General features: G+C 34.5%; 4 protein-coding genes across 4 annotated transcripts in view; 2 read left to right on the top strand and 2 right to left on the bottom strand.

Moving 5' to 3' along the window:
• Nucleotides 1-1301: 1301 nt before the first annotated feature.
• Nucleotides 1302-2624, bottom strand: LOTGIDRAFT_59725 (hypothetical protein; the record flags this gene model as incomplete). Its single annotated transcript, XM_009046150.1, has 2 exons — nt 1302-1402; nt 2537-2624. Coding segments are annotated over 2 exons (189 nt in total), but the record flags the coding sequence as incomplete, so codon positions are not given.
• Nucleotides 2625-7117: 4493 nt separating this feature from the next.
• LOTGIDRAFT_109500 (hypothetical protein) lies at nt 7118-10145 on the top strand (the record flags this gene model as incomplete). Its single annotated transcript, XM_009046151.1, has 5 exons — nt 7118-7160; nt 8290-8433; nt 8746-8889; nt 9112-9373; nt 9560-10145. 5 exons carry the CDS (start codon nt 7118-7120, stop codon nt 10143-10145), a joined length of 1179 nt encoding a protein of 392 aa, XP_009044399.1.
• A 3397-nt stretch (nt 10146-13542) lies between these two features.
• LOTGIDRAFT_156130 (hypothetical protein) lies at nt 13543-14565 on the bottom strand (the record flags this gene model as incomplete). The annotated part of the gene is made up of 2 exons (XM_009046152.1): nt 13543-13663; nt 13772-14565. 2 exons carry the CDS (start codon nt 14563-14565, stop codon nt 13543-13545), a joined length of 915 nt encoding a protein of 304 aa, XP_009044400.1.
• A 680-nt stretch (nt 14566-15245) lies between these two features.
• The window catches only part of LOTGIDRAFT_109578 (hypothetical protein), a gene marked incomplete at both ends in the record, with an annotated part of 9941 nt that continues 4442 nt past the window's right edge, over nt 15246-20744 (top strand). Inside the window, 2 exons of the mRNA XM_009046153.1 lie at nt 15246-15454; nt 20535-20636. Coding sequence (XP_009044401.1) covers nt 15246-15454; nt 20535-20636 — 311 coding nt within the window. The remainder of the gene's footprint in view (nt 15455-20534; nt 20637-20744) is intronic.

A 20744-nucleotide genomic window follows, 5' to 3' on the forward strand; every position in this document is an offset into this window, starting at 1 on the left:
TGTCCCACACATAAAAATTTTAGAAAACTTCTTTACAATCCGTTTAACATTAACAATTTGTTAATGAGAAGAAAGTGCTACACTGATGGTTGAAATAGAGGCAAGTAAAGTATAAAGATTATATGCCTTCAGGATATAATTCATTTAATATAAAAAGGGAAGCAACTAATTTTAAATTGTAACAGTAACACCATGCATTTGAATTCATTTAACAAACCTCTTTTTAGATTTGGGACTCTTTTTATCCTTTTTAGGACTTTTAGATTTTTCACGCTTTTTCTTACTACAATCAAGGTTTGGGAAAAATGACATGCTTTTTATTATACAAAAGTTTTGCACAAATTAGTCGAAAGAAAAAAGATAATGTCATGCAATAAGCTCAGCCATTTCAGTTAGGGTCATACTAAACATTTATCACTTGGATCAGATTTCTTTTCTGTCGAACGCTGGGATTTTGTGTTGTAAACAAAAGGTGAAATTTGATTGGCTGGCCATATCATCAAACGGATGAATTTTCAAGAAGCCCGCTAAAAAATAAATCGAATGTTTCGTCCAATTTTAATTGCACTGAGAACATACTTTCTCCATGGTTTTCCAAATTTTATGGGATTTTACTCATCGCCTTTAACCACTGAAAAGGGGAAATCGATTTTGGTTGTACCACTTGAATGCCATATAAATATATTGACAATAAACATACCTATAAGATGGTGGAGGAGCTCCCCTCCCTCGGCTAGAGAATCCTCCTCCCCTTCTTGGTGGACCACCTCTACCACGACTTGAGAAACCGCCCCTTCTGGGACTGGACATTTCGTCTGCCCCTCTACCTCCCCTGCCAGAGCTCACTACTGCCTCTGTTACGTGAAGGGTGCTACCACTTAATTCCTGCAAGTATGGAGAAAACTTGAATAAGCAAAGCATAAATTTAAAGGAATCAAAAAAGTTTTTTTTTTTTAACAAACCTGTTGCTCAAAATTTTATGTGAAAGATTTGAAAAAATTACTGAATAATGTGAAGCATAAATTTTATGTCTTGCAGTTAGAGTCTACATATCTGTCTGTTCTATATGTCCAAAGAGTTTAAATACTGTAGTACGCTTTACACCAGGCATTTGGCATAATTTAAAAATTATCTGGGCCTCTAATATTTTACTTGGCTCCTAAATATTGTATGTCAATAAAACAACTTGGCGCTTACTTGGGTGTCCTTAAGCTAACTTTTCAGAGATGTATGGGGGGAAATTTTCTTTGATACACCATGTACTGGTTAATAAAACCTATGCAAAGTATAATTACCGTATTATCCAGTCCTTTTAAAGCATCAAATGAATCCTGAGGATTTTCATACGTCACAAAACCAAACCCTCTCGACTGGTGGTGGACCTTGTCCCTGATTATGATAGCTAAAAGAGAAATAAAACATGGTAAGACAAATTAACAACATTCTGGACTCTCTGTAAAGGATGAAGAGCATGGTAAATGAACAAATGGCTAGCACTGTGCAGTAGTGGACTCTCTAAAAGCAAGAATAAATGAATTATTCTGAATCTCAATATTACATTTACCAGTTGAAAAAGCACAATTTCAACTATTCTCGGTGGTCATGAGTAGTGCAGGGAATAATTATTGAAAAATCGATTATCGCTCTTATATCATGTACCGATAATCGATGGTTCATTTCAAAATCGATTATCGCAAAAAATAACATAACCTCCGGTAATTCTGTAAAATTACTCCCGGGACCATAATAAAACATTTCGGCAGTCACGTACCGCAAAATAAACTAAGCTAAAGTCTTTATTCTCATATGTTTTTCCATTTCTTTGATTGTATATGATCATAACAATCATTAATAAAAAAAATTTCATTCACAATAAATTAGGACATTTGTTATTATACGTATATATAATTAACTGAATACAGGTACCGATGTTTGGGCATGACTTTCCCTTTATTTTTCACACGATTGTAGTTGTCTCCCTTTTTTTATCAAGTCTAATTACGTAACGACAATGCTGATTGGATAATCAGTGCTTCTTATAAATAGAAGGCTAATCACAATTCGTATAACAACGGTGCTATAGTATTTTAGTCTTGGTTGTCAAGAACGTGTGATCAAGTCAATTATTTTTACCATTCAACGGTACATTCATGCCGATGGCGATATTGACGAAAACTAATCTTCCAAACGTCTTTAAAACAAAAAGACTGGTCACATAGCGAAGAACATGATAATAAACACAATACACATACTAGCATCTAACACTAGCATTACATAGAAGTAAGTGGTAGGCAGCCTAAATAGGACTTGAAATGAGTCGACTACTTGACCTAAAATTTGAGTATCAACATTACGATTTTTTTCGATTATCGATCAGAAATGCCTAACGATATATTGCCGATAATCGATGATAATTTTAAACTCGATTCCCAGCACTAGTCTTGAGTACAACTTTGACCTTGTGCCACTTTCTAGAATGAATGATTAATTAATTTTTAACTATTTGAATAACCTCAAAACCATCATTAGTACATACCTTCTGTAATGCGTCCGTATTTTCCAAAAGCTTTCTCTAATCTTTCTTCAGTTATTTCTAGTGCCAGTCCACCAACAAATAACTTCCCTGGTCTGTCCTTCTCTCGCATATCGGATTAATAGTATCAATGAAGTTACACTGCTGAATTAATATAAGAAAAACAATTACAAATATTGTTCAAAAATGGGGTGTCTCTCTGAAGCAAGGCCCATAAGGCCGAAATTCCTTGAGGCCAGGAGCCTCTGAGGACAACGGTCTGATATTAATTTTTGGCATTTAGAGTGTAGATTTTCACTTCAAAATAAAACCTGTCACATGTCAGATGGGGTGAGGCTTGGGGATGGCCCTGTCAATAGTAAAACAGCTTCTTGGTCTGGATATCTAAGCCCTCTTCATAATCATGGACGTATTACCTTTATGAAGGATAATCCTGGGTCAAGTGATTGGTGACCAAAGTGAAAGTGGAAAACTTCATGATGAAAATGGGGACGAAAGAAGACAATCGGTGACAGAAACTTAAGTCCAGGACTTGGCAAGTGCATGCATTTATTGAAAAACAACCTCATACATCTACCTTTATAGCTCAATTTTAGTACTTTTCAATTTGTCGTCTGTCTTATTTTCTTTCTCTACATCAACATGGCGTGGTTCAGAGATCGCCGTCTGACGGGGGAAAGGGGTTCACTTCCGGTTAGAACGTTCGTAGTCTTTTATTGTCCAGACACAAATGGACACAGCGTTTTCAATGTCCGAGTAAAAGTAAACTTGCTTGTTCTTTGTATTCTAAAATTACTTTTAACTTTTTTTTAACCTTTTTCTTTAATTTTCCTAATCTTTACTTCTGATGTTGTGTACTATTTGATATTAAGCGCAGAATTTAATGAATTTTTTAGAAAAATTTAAAAGCTCTTGGCCCGAATATTATTTTCTCGAATCATATTCATTCCGGTAAATGGTCAAAGGGAAGTAACTCTAGTTTATCAAAGAGATCATTCAGACAACATTTGATTTATGTAGTCTGAAAACCTAGAAAAGATGACATTATTTGGTAGTGCTCAGTCGGAATGCTTTCACGGGGATAGTCTTGAGTCCAAAACAAAAAGACTTCCGGATCTAAAATATTTGCTGGATTATGGTACTTTTTTAGAAACAAAGATCAAAAATTATTTTCCTGTCATTTACGGTCTCAATCTAAATCTCGGCTAAATTTACTAATGGTTAGGCCCCTTTAAACCACTGACCTATCCAATCAGAGACCTTGACTCATCACATGCTGTTATCGCCGTCTTGTCGATGCCAATGACTTGAGGACACGGGAAATGCTTGGAATAACATAAAGAGCAGAGAGGTAAAAAAAAATTAAGATAGATGTTAATTATGCTGTATATCAAACACTTTGACATCACAGTCGTGCGTTATCAATATCATAATTCATTAACTACTGTGTGATATAGCTGTTATTGCCCGGTTTAGTTGAGCGATATTCATTTAGTATTAATTTGTTACAATTATAATTTATTTTCATAGATAAGAATTTGAAATGAAATTTTATTAGTTTTTCTGATATTTTTCGATAATATATATTGGCCTAGGTATATTCAGAACCAGTTTGGTATTTTTAGTTCATATGATGCAATGGATTTTGGTTTTGAATTATTTTAAAGATGCATTTCCACATTTTTTTTAATTTTGATTTTTTTTTATCAGAAGTAGGTTATGTCTTTTAAAGCTTAAAGGGATTGTAACATGCCTCTCTATACTATTGATGTGTATCAGGGACATCTGTGGGTCTAAAAATTCAGCTTAAACTTAGCATATTATGATGTAGTTATTGCCCTACCTTAGACTTAAATATCATTAGCAGCCTTTGAGTATATGATGTCACAAGAGGTTAGTTGTACTGAAATTACTATAAGCATCTGACTGACAATTGGAATGATGCAAAAAGTAGCCAAAGATGTCTCAATATACTTCATAAATCTAAAATCTCTTTACACTCCCTTTAAAGTCCAATTTGCAACCTGTTGTAAAATCAGGTAACTCATGCACAAAGTTGAACCCATTGCATATATTATGTATGTAGGTATAAATAAAATAAACAAAGAACAAAACTGGTTATAAGCTGGTTCAGATTTTAATATGTTAAAGGGATTGTAAAAAGATTTTCACATCACAAAATATAATTTATCACATAAGGCCCTTTGCGATTAGTGATGTTGCAGGAACCACAGACGTCTGATTAGAAATTGGAATAGTGCAAATTGATGCTATCAGTGTCCCCAATACACATAAAAAATTTAGAAAACCTTTTTACAATCCCTTTAAGATGTGAAATTCACAGCAAATCTTGAGCCCATTGCATATATATGCATTTAGGTATGAATAAAATATAGGACAAAACTGTTTATAAGCTGTTTTAAGATTTTATTTGAGATATATGTTTAACTTGATAAACAAACAAAATATTGATGTTCATGTATACAATATGTTTACTGATATGCATATAAGATTGAAAGGGTATTGTACCCATAGTCTAAATTTAGCTGAATCATACATAGGATTATTTACCTTCATCAAAAGATATTGTCATTAGATTGCAGACAGTTCGTACTTAAAAGGATTGTAAAGAGGTTTTCAAAGTTTTTTATGAGTGTCAAGGACACTGATAGCATCAATTTGAGCCTTATGTGATACAGCATATTTTGCCAATTAGTGACTTCATCACTCAGTTTGGATTTGCAGGAACCACAGACTTCTGATTGAAAATTGGAATGATGCAAATTTGTGCTATTAGTGTCCCTGATACACATATAAGAAAACCTCTTTACAATCGCTTTTAAGAAATATTGACTGTAAGAGCCTCAATATGAAATTCTCATATTTGACCAATAAGTAGGCCTATTATTTTCATTGGTGAACTTTAAAATTTTAAGCATTTTTGAATGATAACTTAATTTATGGATTTATCAGATTATAGAGGGATTCTGTATAGTTATGACACCAGGTAATTCCAACTGATGTATATATACTCTTATTGGCCAAGTTTAAGAATTAAGCATTTATTTTCATTTTATGAGGCAGTATTCCTTTAAAACATACAAATATTGACCTTTGAACTCCATTGGCTAATGTATTGACCAAATGATAAAAGACTAGAAAACCAGCTGTTATCTAGTACTGGTAATTTAAGTGATATCACAGATACTGATGAATTCTGTTCTAGTTCAACAAGCTGGAATATCCTGTTCATTCTTTCAAAAAGTCAAAAATTGGAAATGGCTTCATCTTGTTGTTGCATTTGGATTTCGGGTTCGTTTTGCGGTTCGGATTGTTGGTAGGCCTACTTGGTTTATTTATGTACTACTTATACTTTTGAAGGTCAAATATTGGAAGTATTGCTCTTTATTGGAAACCAAGCTGGCCTGACAATGGGTTAATATCCAAAATGCAAGTGTTGTCCACATAATGATGACAGTTTACGTGCGAGGGGTGGCGAAATATCTCAGGTTTCCCGAATTTCGAACCTAATTATGAGATTTTTGCCCGAAAAAAATTGTTTTGAGGCTGCGAGGTGAGGGTGAGTGACTCCTCAGCTCCGCCATTGAATGCTGAGCTTTTAGTCAATAATTTTATAGATAAATTGAATCATTCGGTGTAAAGAGTCAATTCTGAATATGTGCTGGCATACGGAAGTTTTTTAAAACTGGTAATATTGGGTATTAGGGTGTATCAGAGACGATGTCCCCCTATTGAGTCAGTCTGTCCCCTATTTGTATCCCCAGTCTCTGAAGGCTGGTGCCGCCATTGGGTAACAAGTATTATTTCAAAAAGTATCATATAAATAAGGAATTCAACTATTGGTCTATTCATTTCTCTTTCAGATGAATTCAAGTCTTAAAATCCAAGGTATGCCCTCTACAGACATGAGTGTATAAACTTGAAGGCATTAAACTACAAAATGGGGTAACTGTAAATACCCAAATAAACTCAAACTGATCAAATCAAACCCATGACATCTTGCTGATTCACAAAATGGACCAATTAAAATCAGCTGTAGGAGAGACAGACAAGCAACTGAAGGGATTGAATAAAGGGATGAATGAACTTGACAGCAAAGATGAGGAATCGAGAGAACTTCTTCTCCAGAAAAGCGAGCACATTAATGACCGTGATATGAATAATATGGAACAAATTGGAATGAATGCTGATTCAAATGGAAAGAAAGAAAAAGAAAAGGATGAATTAAAGGAAAACATATCAATGGTTAACAACACAATGACTAAAGGATTGAGAGAAGAACACAGGAATGAATTAGAAGATATTAGATTGACGGTTGGACAAAAGAATGAATCAAAAGAAAATAACATTAATCAAATGGATGAATCAAAAAAAATTGGATTGGCAGCTGGACAAATGGATGAATTAACAGCTGGAGAGACTGATGAACAAATGGATGACTTAACAGATGGACAAACGGATGAATTAAGGAATGGAGAGAACAGTGAATGGAGGGTGGATGAATTTGGATCCATGAATCTATTGGATGATAGAGAACATGTGCTTGTAACAGAAGAAGTATCCATGGCCCCCGTCGACAGGGGCTGGGCTTGGATGTCTGTTGTGGGTAAGCATAATCTCAAACTTAAAGTGTTGTAGGGCTGGGCTGGGCTGGGCTGGGCTGGGCTGGGCGATATACTGGTATCACGATAAATACTGATATAGGAATTTATATAGTTAGTAATATCCCTTGATTAAAAAATACTGAAATATCAACATATCTTGATATATGGTAGATATCATGATATATCATCAAATATTTATACAGATAAGATAATCTACATAATTCTAACAAGTAACATAATATTTGATACAGATGTTTTTTTCATGATATTCAAGACTGGGTTGTTTTTAGACATATTTATTGTTTTATGTTACATTTAAAATTTCTAGATCATAATTTTCTTTCAAAAACCAGTAAAAAACAAACTTAAAAAATATCGTGATATATACCCATATCGTGATATACATCCATATCATGATATATTAATGCTTAATATTGTGATATATTAATGCTTGATATCAACTTGAACCAATGTCTCCCAGCCCTAAAGTGTTGCATGAGTTCAACCATCTTCACAATATCAAGCTATTACGAAGTCTGTCTATTCAGCAGCATACTATCCAATCAAATTGCTGCATTTGTAAACTTCGGTGATACAAAAAAGTGGCTATTGCAGTCAAGGTATAAGACACAGTTGGTATTAGCTTGACATTGTGAAGATAGAACAAAGTGCTAAGGATTTGCCTCGTGGTTTCAAGGCCTCAACAATCTTCTCTGACATCATTTGCTTGGTTACCGGTACGTCAAACAAACAGTCGCTGTCATCTTCAGTGAAAGTCTGGTAACCTTGTATAAGCCATCTTCATTATTCCAGTCTGTAAAGAGAAAGATCAATAGCAAGAGGTTTAAATACCAGTTTGCAGACGGGAATCCTTGTGAACATAAGGAGCCATGGTGGCTCAGTGAGATAGACAATAAACCAAGGCCTTGTGTGCTACAGGCTGTGCATGTTAAAGATCTCTTGACAGATGGAAATCAAAAAAGAGCAGGCAAAATTTCCCTCATTGCACCCTGCATAGCGTTGCCTGTCTTCGTTAGCCCACATGGTGCAAAAAAGTAGGACGTAAAACTCAATTCATTTCATATGTAAACCTAAGTTGTTATCTTTAAAAGATGGTTGTTTTAATTTCAGGTTGTTTTGGTATGCATATATTAGCTGTTGGAGGTATCAAATGTTTTGGTGTGTTATTCGTGGAGCTAGAACATCACTATGATACGACTTCTAGAGCAATAGCCTCTATCCAAGCTATAGCCTCTACCCTCATGATGGCCTTGAGTGAGTATAACTACACTTTTGGGTTTGAATCCTTGTCTGAACATCATTCAGTTAAATCTTTAGAGCTTGAGAAATCAATGTTTAACAATGAATATCCCAGAATCCCTCATATTATAAAGAAATCTATATTGAATAGAGCATGAATGAATGAATGAATCATGTCAACTTAGAACATGAGATGCATTGCAATTGTGTCAGATCATGGATTACAAGTGGAGTCACCCAATAGCAATAAAAAACATTTTATTCAGATTGTTGTGGAAAAAATGGATGCAAAATTTATTTCCCTAATTCAAGTCTATTCCATTTAAGGTCCTGTATCAAATGCTTTGAGTGAAAAATTTGGATGTCGTAGAGTTGTCTTTCTTGGTGGAACGTTGTTACTAGTTGGATTTTTCACCTCTGCCTTCGTTCCAGCGTATGAATGGTTGTACCTTACTTATGGGGTTATTGCAGGTGAGTGAAGGAGTTAGATTTAGATTCTGGACTCTGGTGTTTGTGAAAGAGCAAGACCCCTCGACCCACCACAGAACTTTCAGCTTGAATTGAAACTTTCTTTCCTTTGCATATGTATCTTGGACATTAATAGCTTTTCACATTTTTCTGAAAGTGCAGAAACTGCAGACATTTGCTTGCTCTTCTACAGAATCTTTGATCCTATTTCATTTATTTTTGTAGGGTGTGGTTTTGGATTGAGTTATGCCCCCTGTATCGTCTTTGTCGGACATCATTTTCGGAAATATCGAGCTTTAGCCAATGGCCTCTCAGTATCTGGCAGTGGTTTTGGGCTGTTCGTTTTCCCTCCTTGTATGCATTATTTCATTGAATACTATGGACTTGCAGGGGCTCTGATGCTGATTGCTGCTTTTGATTTCCATATTTGTGCTTGTGCCATGCTGTTCCGCCCCCTTGCAGACTATAAGACAAAAATTGTGAAAAAGTGGGTACCAAAATCGACTTTAAAAGATGAAAATGAAGAACTTTTAAACAAAGAAGTAGAAATTGGTAAAGATTGTACTGAAAACTTTGTTCAAAATGGCGTCAAATGTCACAAAAATGTGGAATCGCTTCGGTCAAATGTTGCACATGGAAGCCTAGTGGACATTACGGCCTTTTCTCAGCTTAGTTTACCAACAGATCAGAAAACTCATAATAACTCATCATCCATTTTGTGTTGTCATAAAACAAAAAATTCATCTCGAAGTAATTCACAATGTCAAAAATATATAACATTACTAACGAACCCAGTTTTTCAAATTTTTATTTTTTCGATACTGCTGGCAAATTTTGCATATCCAACCGTGTTTATCATGGTGCCATCATACGCGGAGGAGATCCACGTCGACAAACAATCGGGAGCTTTGATGGTCTCCATTATTGGAATCTCTGATTTGATTGGTCGAATTTTTTTTGGTTGGTTTTCAGATCGTAGATTAATCGCGCGAAAATACGAATTCATGGGAACCATGGGTATAAGTGGTGTCCTGAGTCTGATTTTGCCGTTTGTGAAAACGAAAGTAGCGTTATTTGTCTATTGTGGATTCTATGGTTTTTTTGCTGGAGCTTATATATGTCTGATCGCTGTGGTACTGGTGGATGTTTTGGGATTAGAGAATTTATCTATGGGATTTGGGATCGTGGGATTAAGCATGGCTATTTCAATGCTAGCTGGTCCTCCTATTATTGGTAAGATCTTGGTCCTTATTTCATAATAGACACGAATCAGTTAATTCCCACTTCGCCCCTAATTTATTACCATTTCGCAACAAATTAGTCATATCTGTTCCTCAGACGTAATATACAGACGTAATATACAGATGTGATGTCATCACAATAAGGGCCAGACTTTTTTATGGCAGTTGCTCTGATCCCATTTTGAAGCCCTATTTTTGGAGAGTTTTCACCATGACATAAGCCAAATTTTGCAAAACTTTTGGTTTCTTTACAAATCTTTCACCATCCATCGATCTAAACTCTTTGATGCTTTGTGATTTCCATGACTGAAAATTTTTATTTTATCATTTTAGGAGCTTTGAGAGATATCAGTGGAACTTGGGACTATTCCTTCATGTTTGCGGGCCTGATAGCAATATTAGGGGCTTTAATCATCCTCCTTGAACCCTTGGCACAGAAAAAAATACAGAGACAGAAACGACAGAAGAATGAGAACAAAATTGCTTGAAATATTATGATTAGAATATTTAGGCATTAAATGAGTTTAGAACATGAAGATTATGACAATGTAAATTGTTGAAACATTGTGTAAAATGAAATTCGATCAGAAGTAGTATACCATGTTAACTGATGATAATGGAAATTGTTGAAACATTGTGTACAATGAAATTCGATCAGAAGTAGTATACCATGTTAACTGATGATAATGGAAATTGTTGAAACATTGTGTACAATGAAATTCGATCAGAAGTAGTATACCATGTTAACTGATGATAATGGAATTACCAGCAGAATTCCAATGAGTGACCGATCAAGAAAGGTCAAAAAGTCTTTTTAGTTTATCCAGACTGTACATACATGGACATTTATGATTGCTTAAAACACTTAATTATATGCAATAAGAACATAATGATATGATTAAGAATACATGATAATTCATTAGAAACATCAATTAATCAAATAGTTTGCTTGAATAAACATCAAAAAATAAGGAAACCCGTCTTTAAGTAAGAACGATGTTACTAGGTTAACAAAAATTGATAATTCTGTGTACAAAGGGATTCGTGATTTTTAACAATTCTTGTTATTGAGAACTTACTTACCAGGAATGTTGATTTTTTTGGTTTTTTTGGCAACTTTTTTTACGACCTGTGATATTTGATCCCATTTTGACTTTGACATTATTGGAAAGTAATCCATGACCAGAGAATGACAGCTCAACTATTTGCATCTTCACAATGTCAAGCTAATAAGAACTTCATACATATACCTTGACTGCAATAGTCACCTTTCGCATTTCACATAATCTGTAAATGAAATGATTTGATTGGATTGTATGCTAGTGATTACAGCCAATCAGAGGCCTCCTCAGAAAATCTGTCAATGATGAAGTTAACACTTTCAATCAAATGTTCTGATTGGCTGCATTCCCTAGTGTACAATCCGATCAAAGTGCTGCATTCCATGATACAAGAAAGGTGGCTGTTGCAGTCAAGGTATAACTTCAAAGTTCGTAATAGTTTGACATTTTGAAGATGAAGGCTAAACTCTTTGTCTTATAAATGTCTCCTCTTTCTTTTTGTTATTTTACATATAGATGTTTTGTTATCTTGTCTAAATTAGGCGCCAGCACCAAATGTCTGTGACAGGCTCTGTAGGCATTCCAAGGCCACAATGTTGTAGAGCAATTGTATATTTTGGTTCTGTTGGTTTAGCTGACTCTACAGCTTGGGCTGTCTCAGATTAAGCTTTTAGAGATTGTGGTTAGATTTCTCAATTGTTAATGTTTTGTTTCCTGTTTTTTCTGTGGGTTAGTGATCTGAAGATATTTTTCATTTGTGAAATTTTGACTCAAATTTTTATCTAACCAATCAAAACACTGTAAAAAATAAATGAATATTTAAACGTATGCTTAACTTTGAATATCCCAGAATTCCACACACGTAGTCCATATCCTGAGCAATTGATTGGTTGAATATCTTAATGACTTGTAACATGAGTTGCTCAACAATTTCATCAGATCATGGATGGCAAGTTGAGTCACCCACAAAAAAAAAATGTAAATTGTAATTGACTTTTGAAACAGATTAAAGTTATTTTATATATTGATGTTATTTTTTTTAGCAATATAAATTTGAAGTAAGTAGTAACTTCAAATAGATAAATTATTTTTATGTGAATTTTTTTATAATTTGTTGAGAATATTTAGCCAATTTGTTGTCATATTTGTATTTAGAGAAAAATAAAATGTATTCTTTATCTCTTGTATTTTACATTAGGACTCTGAAGAATCTGGGACCTTAAAACTTTAAGAACTTTTTAGCATTCAAGTTGTCTGATTGGTCAATCAATTTTCAATTTAATTTTATTATCCAACCAGATTACAGTATTTCTTAAAATCTAAATTTGAATTTAAGTTTTCAAGAATGAGGTCCATTAAATAATATAAAATATGGCATGGAGGAACATAAGGTAGAGGGGAGGGGGAGAGGGGAGGGGAGGGGAGCAAGTGAAAGAGGGAACTCAACATTAGTCTTTTGCCCCTAAAATAAAAATTTGGTCGATGATGTTCAAAATGTCCCTTTTATAAATGGTCGATACATTGAGGCCCTGTGCGCATCAGACTGCCCTGACAGTTAGAAATCGAAAGAGTAGATTATCTTATAATAATTTCCCTCACTGCAGAAACAGGCGTACCAGTATCAAAGAGTAACCAGATTTATATTTCTTTAAAAGTTCATAGTTTAATAATAAATCCTTCAGACTTTCTCACAAATAAATATTCTCACAAGCATGTCGTTTGTCAAATAAACTAATATAAAAAATGCAGAATTCCGGCTCTGGAATTTAATTTATCCCAGCACAATGTCTTTTTTTAAATTAAATGGGTCTGAAAAATGTTTAAAGGGATTGTAAAAATGTTTTCTAAATTTTTTATGTGTATCTGGGACACTGATAACATCAATTTGCACCTTTTCATTTTTCAATCAGACATCTGTGGTTCCTGCGATTCTAATAAGGCTACGTGTTTTATGACGTCAACCCTACAAATGTCTCATGTGATACAAGCAAATTTTGCAACATAAAAACACTTAGTTATAGTGGAATTGCAGGAACCACAGACGTCTGATTGAAAATTGGAATGGTGCAAATTGAGGCTATCAGTGTCCCCAATAAGCATAACAAATTTAGAAAACCTCTTTACAATCCCTTTAAGATGCACATTCAATTAATTATATTCCAAATGAACATACACAGTATATAATAAGCAGTATAGTAAGCAGCCATTGGCTTCATCGGCCAACAGAAGACAAACATGGCATTACAAATATAAATTTTCACAAAATGAGACTAAACAGATGCCTTCATAATATAATAAAACTTTGTCCACTGTCTAGTCTGACTCTGGTAAGCTTGCAGTCAGTTTCCAGTTTCTTATAAAAGGGGAATAACTGATATGCACATAGTTTGATCAGCCACTAATAAATATCTCACACCATCCTTACAATAATACTGTAACCAGTTAATCTTCATAGGATGTGATATAGATTGTTCTCTACATGACTCAGTTATTTGCAGGTTTCTGTGGTCTATGGGAGAACTATGACCATTGCTCGAGCCATTTTGAGCAGCTTCTATGTTTTCAGCTTTGCTGAGATCCCACAAGATGAGTTGACAGTCGTTTCCCCCAGATATTAAATGAGTTTCGTCGCAAAAAACAACTTGAGAAACACCTTGAGTGTGTGCATGTAGCGTAAACAATTGAGACAAGTTCTTACGAGAGCCATTAAAAACCAAGATCTGTCCATTTTGAAGAGCACAAGCGATGTAGGTACCCGTAGGAGAACAAGCAACGTGGTGGATGAAGGGTGGATTGACCATGTAGGCAGACGCATCCTCAGGAGTATCAAGAAGTTCACGCATGTTGAATTCGTTAAGGCACTTGTGATTGGGATACAACCAATGAACAAGTTTCCCATCCATTCCCCCACTCACTAAATCTTGGGGTCGATTTGGACGAAAGGAAATGGTCGCGCAAATATTTGAATGAATGTTTCTTAGAGTCTTGTACATTTTTTTCTCTGGTAAATTTATAATTTTGACATCGCCCGAGTCGTCACAAGCGGCTAAATATTCTTCTTGGTTGCTCAGAGCGATTTGGTTAATCTCTTCAGAATTGAATGAATACGTTAAAATCGGTTCTTCGAAATCATTAATGTCAAACACAAAAACTTCCCTCTCGAATGCAGCATAAAGTATATCGAGATTTGTTTTAGAAAAACAAACTGAAGTACATTCACAATCCGCTTTCACATATTTTTTCAGTAAACTTTTAGACTCTAATGCCCAGACACACAATTCCCCATTCTCACCACCTGATGCCAGCTGCTCTGTTTGCCTCTGAACATCGAGACATAGGACTGATGCTGTGTGACCATTTCCTAGCTGGACTGCCATCGCTGGAAAACAAAGTTAAAAGAAATATGTATTCACTAATTAGAAAATCACTATAATTTGTTGATCATAGACATAATATTGGGGCAAATATCCTTGACCTTTAATCATGTTCTCCCTTTAATCATGTGTTCCCTTTAATCGAGTTCTCCCGGACTTCACAAACTCTACTTTCAGTTTCGCAGATAAAAAAAAAAGGAAAGCATGGTGATCTGTGTTTACGGGTTATCAATGGCTGCTGCATTAAATCTACAATATTGGCATGAAATGTTAAATAACTAATTAGCCAAGTGACTAATCTAAGATCTAAGTAATCAACTACCGTTAATTTGACACCTTTTCACAGCTCACTAACGAATTCCTTGACGACTTGCACTAAGGTGCGCTTTATGACCGGAAGTTATGGATGCGTTCGTATCGTCGCGCTGATTGAGGTCGCTTATGGCCACAAACACTTAGAATTCAGTGAAAATTAAATTTTGAACGCCAATTAGCTTTGTTTTTTTTTTTCATATCAGCAATATTTTTTTCTTATTCGTTAAATGCAAAATATGTTTTGGTGATTGTAAGTAGTTGACGCTTTGATTCTGTCGAGACTAACAGAACAAGAATCGAATACAACGTTAGGAACACTGCTGCGCCATCTCACGGCAGTTGGGCGAGGATAGCAGAGAGGAGCGGAGATGACTTCGAGCTGTTGTGGAGTTAAAAAACAAAAACTGAACAATTCCTCAGCGTCGGTCAGTAATAATGGACCGTCTGCGAGTCCAAGCTTTCATAAAAATGGCTACACGGTAGCCGTGCCTGATATGGTGTTTTATTGCTTTGACGTTTTACATAGCCATCTACACACCTATGAAGCCCCAAAACCAGCGTTCACCAACGACTCTTTGTAAGTAAATTTTTACCTATTTTGTAATGGACCTGTCCAGTTTGATATCCGAATTTTCTTGATGAAGATCTCGGTTTTGAACTAATTGTATCAAAATTAAGTTTTCTGACAGTTATGTAACATTCTGAATTGATTTCTGCATGTTTTTGTTTCTGAAATTTAGTTTTTGGTCGAAAGTTGCCATTTGTTTACATCGCTCAATTTGTCATGATTGAGTAGCCCATTGGTATAAATAGGGGTGATAGGTAGATAAGTGTCTTACTATACTACAACAAAAGAATTTCCTTGTTTGTGTTTTTTTTTTGCTTTTTCATAATGGGTCACAGTTTTCTCCACATAAAAATAATGAAATATTCTTTTGCATGAATGATCAAAAGTAAATTTTTTCAGTGGTTTTTTGGATATTTTTGACTGGACTGGACTGGTTGGTCTATCTTGTCCACCACTTTAGAATCCTGGGCTGATCTTGGTACTTACCTTTTGTTCAGAGCAGGGGATCTATGTGTAGTATTTCCCTGTACAAAGTTCTTACTTTGGTCAGATGCAAACTGGCCGCACATATCCTTACAAAATGTCCCTCATTGCACACTGTAGAATGAATCTGAAAATGTGGATTCTTGCAGGATTTCAACTGTTCAGTTTGAAATATCAAAAAAGTGTAGACTAATGCCACTGTCCTGAAAAAATGTCCCTTATTGCCCACTGTTGTAGGTAGACAGAGGTAATTAGGATGTGTCACTCTATTTCAATAGGTTTCCTGTATCAATTAAGAATGAATCCGCGAATGTCGGTTGTGACAGAATCTGATATCTGAGATAGAGGATTAATTAGACCTTGTCATGATGTATTGAAAATTGCTATGTTTTGTCATTTTGTCACATTGAGGGCGTTATATGACGTCAGTTTCCTATAAAGAATGACGTCGGTGAAAAAAATGAAGTCATGTCCTATTTTTTCTGTTTAGATTTAGTTACCGGTACAAAGTTACCTTCCGGATAATGACAATTGTAAGAAATGGAGTTGTATACCATTTTTCTGCTATAATTTTGGCTGATAAATATTGGAAGCAATGCAGTGTTCAATAAGGAAAGTTTTTCTGAATAATATGTCGATTGCGACATTAGGCTCATCTTTTTCGATTTCCATCTTTTGTGGGTCTTAACATTTTTTTTGTCTGGAACACTAGGCTTTGTTGTTTTCAACTCTACTCTGACACCAATTTTCCCTTTCTGGCCTGATGCATCATTGAAAGGGGCAAGGGGTTGAAAAAATTTTTAGGGTATTATTACTAATAACTGACCCTGGACCCTTGTCATTATCATTAAGCAATGGAACATAAGGACGTAGATCTTGATCTAAGTTAACCCTATTTTTATAAAACTAGCTGTCCTGATGAAGATCTTGTACCTTAAACTGCAAATATGTTGACATCATGAGATGAACTATTGTCTTAAAAGTAAGAAACATTAGAGAAAAATGTTTCATTCATTCATTCATTCATTCATTCATTCATCGGTAAATATTTAACTTATGTTAGATGTTTTTAACTGGAATAGAATTTCCAAGCCAGTTCCTGATAATACATGTCTAAATATGGAATTATTGGATATATGATATTTTTTTTAGCCTGAAAGATAATTAGGTTCGTTAAGAAGCTGTTCGTTACGTTAATTAGTGCAATTCATTAAGGATGCTTACGTGTTGTGACATTTGTTAAAAAATATATTGATTCGCTGCGTTTGAGTTGTTTGGTATTTAAAGAGACATTGTCATCTAAAATAATTGCCTTAATAACTGATAGTGCTCAGCCTTATGAGGACAGGCTGTGTTAGGGTGTATTGAAACTCGTCTCAATAAAAGCACTGGCCTAGGACACAGAGCAATAGTCTATTAATTATGTGAAAGTTAGTTAGCCATTGGTATGATTTTAGTTGGAAAGACACAAACATACACATACACGTACTCTGACATATATAGCAATGGCACCAGTCCTGTAGCGTAGAGTCTGAGTGGTAAAATTGGGGGGGTTGGGGGTTTTTTCATTATTAGTTCAGTCAACAGATCATTGCCAAGAGTATTAACCAAGGACAAGCTTTAAGAAAATGGAACTTGTTTCTATACATTTATCTGATATATAGGTGAACTTGGCCTGTGCTTTCGTAATTTCAAGTTTACATATTGTATTTACAACCACTGACACCTGATGCTGGAAAGAAACGAGAATATCCAATATAAAAAATAACCAGTAGAACTGCATTGTTGAACTATAGGTGAACCGTATTATAGATTTTTTGTGTTAAATGGGTCAATACACTCATTATAGGTAGGGTGTGGCCCAATGGACAAAATCAGATCTAAGACAATTCTTTTAAGGAATTATAAAGAATATTTCGGAAATTTTATGTGTATCGGGGATACTGATAGCATCATTATGTAAAGAGCTTTTTCTAAGATTTTACATATGTTCAGGAATTTCTAATAGCATCAATTTGCACCATTCCAATTTTCGGTCAGGCATCTGTAAAGACCCTTAGCTGATTTGTTTGGTCAGGCATGAATTGATCTGATTGTATCTCATGATTTTGACTATATAATTGTAGTAGTACCAGGTGTTGTGTGCGAAACACCTGATGGTACTTCTCTTTTGTGGAGTTTACTACTTTACGAACTGATTATGCCATTCTTTGGACGAGATTTTGATTGACGGAACTGTCTTGCTTGTACTGATGTTTATGACTGTAATGCCACTGTACTGTGGAAATCTAAAAATAGCCGGTCCAGTATTGATCAGTACATTGATCTCTATACTGTTGAACTCTCAGCTTCCTCTCAGCTGTTTTTAGTCTAATAATGTTACTATTAATAGATATTAGGTCATTCCTTGTGTTGTGACCTAGTTACTGACTTTTTGACCTATATTTGTTTATTGTATTATATTTATATATATATATATATTATGATAGGTATGAAGAGTTCAGGCTATAACTTGATTTTAAAAAAAATGAATGATATGATGTGTTTCTGTCTGGACTCTTTTAAAAGGATGTCAAATTGGCAATCAGTGTTCAATTTAAAGAAATCAATTAATAGAACTCAATTAATAGAACACAATTTTGTGGTGGGGCCACAGACCTATTTTAATACTTAGCTGAGATTTATTCAAATTTGAAGTAGATGCATAACTAAATGTATCAAGCACAGAGTTTCTGGTATTATAACTAGGACTGGGTATAGATTAGCAAATTCAGAGCGATTATCGAGGGCAGACTACCGCTTAATAATTGAAATGATTGAAATAATTCAATTGAGGGACCTTGTAAATACTTAATGAAAAACCTTGCCAAAATTCTTAATTTCATGGGTAATTTTTGCGTCTAAGATTGGTTGTTATAGTTTATTGTGGGTATGTTATGTGTTAAAGGGAACCTATGTGCAAGAGATTACTACTTGTTGACAGGTACAGTGGAGAAAATGTAACTTTGACATATAATCGATTATGAAATTTGATAATCGATGATTAAAATTATAAATTCCCAGCACCGATAATCTATTAATGATCATTTTACCCTGCAAGGGGCATGAATTTAAGTAAAAACTAAGCTGAGCATGAAAAAATGTTTCGTGACCCTAAGACAAGTTCTTATACTATTTCTGAGGATGAAAAAATGTTTCGTGACTCTAGGACAAGTTCTTATACTATTTCTGAGGATAAAAAAATGTTTCGTGACCCTATGACAAGTTCTTATACTATTTCTGAGGATGAAAAAATGTTTCGTAACTCTAAAACAAGTTCTTATACTATTTCTGAGGATGAAAAAATGTTTCGTGACTCTAAGACAAGTTCTTATACTATTTCTGAGGATAAAAAAATGTTTCGTGACCCTAGGACAAGTTCTTATACTATTTCTGAGGATGAAATAATGTTTCGTGACCCTATGACAAGTTCTTATACTATTTCTGAGCATGAAAATATGTTTCGTGACTCTAAGACAAGTTCTTATACTATTTCTGAGGATGAAAATATGTTTCGTGACTCTAAGACAAGTTCTTATACTATTTCTGAGGATAAAAAAATGTTTCGTGACCCTAGGACAAGTTCTTATACTATTTCTGAGGATGAAAAAATGTTTCGTGACCCTATGACAAGTTCTTATACTATTTCTGAGCATGAAAATATGTTTTGTGACTCTAAGACAAGTTCTTATACTATTTCTGAGGATGAAAATGTAAATTGTTGAAACTTTGGTTCAGTAAAACAAAATATGAAAATAAACTGGCATATGAATTAGCTGTCCTGATGAGGATTTTATATCTAAAACCTGTGTTGGCAGCATGAAATCAGCTGTTTTCACAGTAAGCAGTAATTGAAATATCAGTTAACTTGTAAACAGAAATTTGGCCTATTGTCAACAACATATTAAAATTGATGATAATGAGTTTACAAGGCATTGCAGTATTTGACCCTTGACCCCAAGGATTACACTGTTACATCTCTGTTAGTTATAATTTGTATTAATTGATATAATATTTTCTTATTTGCCATGTAGATAATGTGGGTCAAAGAGCTCTGTTTGTAATTTGCTCTGAATGTGACAAATGAGCTCTTTTCCAATCATAGATACAGTATAACATTGATAGAAGGTATGCATGTCTGGAAGAGTTCATTTAAAAGTTGAGGGTTGTCAAATAGATACCAGAAACTCTATATTCAGCCTTATCCAAGGTAGGAAATAGAGGCAAAATGGTCAACAGCTGCATCATTTTATGAATATGATTATGAATTATTGTTTTCAGTCTGTATTTCAAATAGAAAACTGTTTGTACGAAATAGTGTTGGTGATGAGTACATAGTATCAGATTTTAAAAGAGATACTCTCTTATAAAAGCACTAGGTCACAAGTAGAACATAGTGTTAGATGGCGATGAGAACAAAGTCTCATGAAAGCACTGGCCTAGGTCATAAAGTAAAGATTTATGATAAAACAAGGTGTCTAATCTATCTATAAACTAATTATTTTTGATTAAGTCTGTTCGAATTTTTCACTGTGTGTATTGTCAGTCTTTGTATTCTGTATTTCAGTCCCTTGTTTGTAACATGGAAGATTGGACGGGAACGAAGATTGCGGGGATGTATCGGTACTTTTGCAGCTATCAACCTACATACAGGTCTCAGGGATACGCTGTCAGCAGGTATGGATAGTTCAATCTATTTATACAAATGATTACCAGTTCGTTGCTGTTTTTTTTTTAGAATATTTTTATGTAAGTGTGTCATGTAGGACCTGTTTCT

This window comes from Lottia gigantea, assembly GCF_000327385.1.
Source record: "Lottia gigantea unplaced genomic scaffold LOTGIsca_10, whole genome shotgun sequence".
NCBI classification, from domain to species: Eukaryota; Metazoa; Mollusca; class Gastropoda; family Lottiidae; genus Lottia; species Lottia gigantea.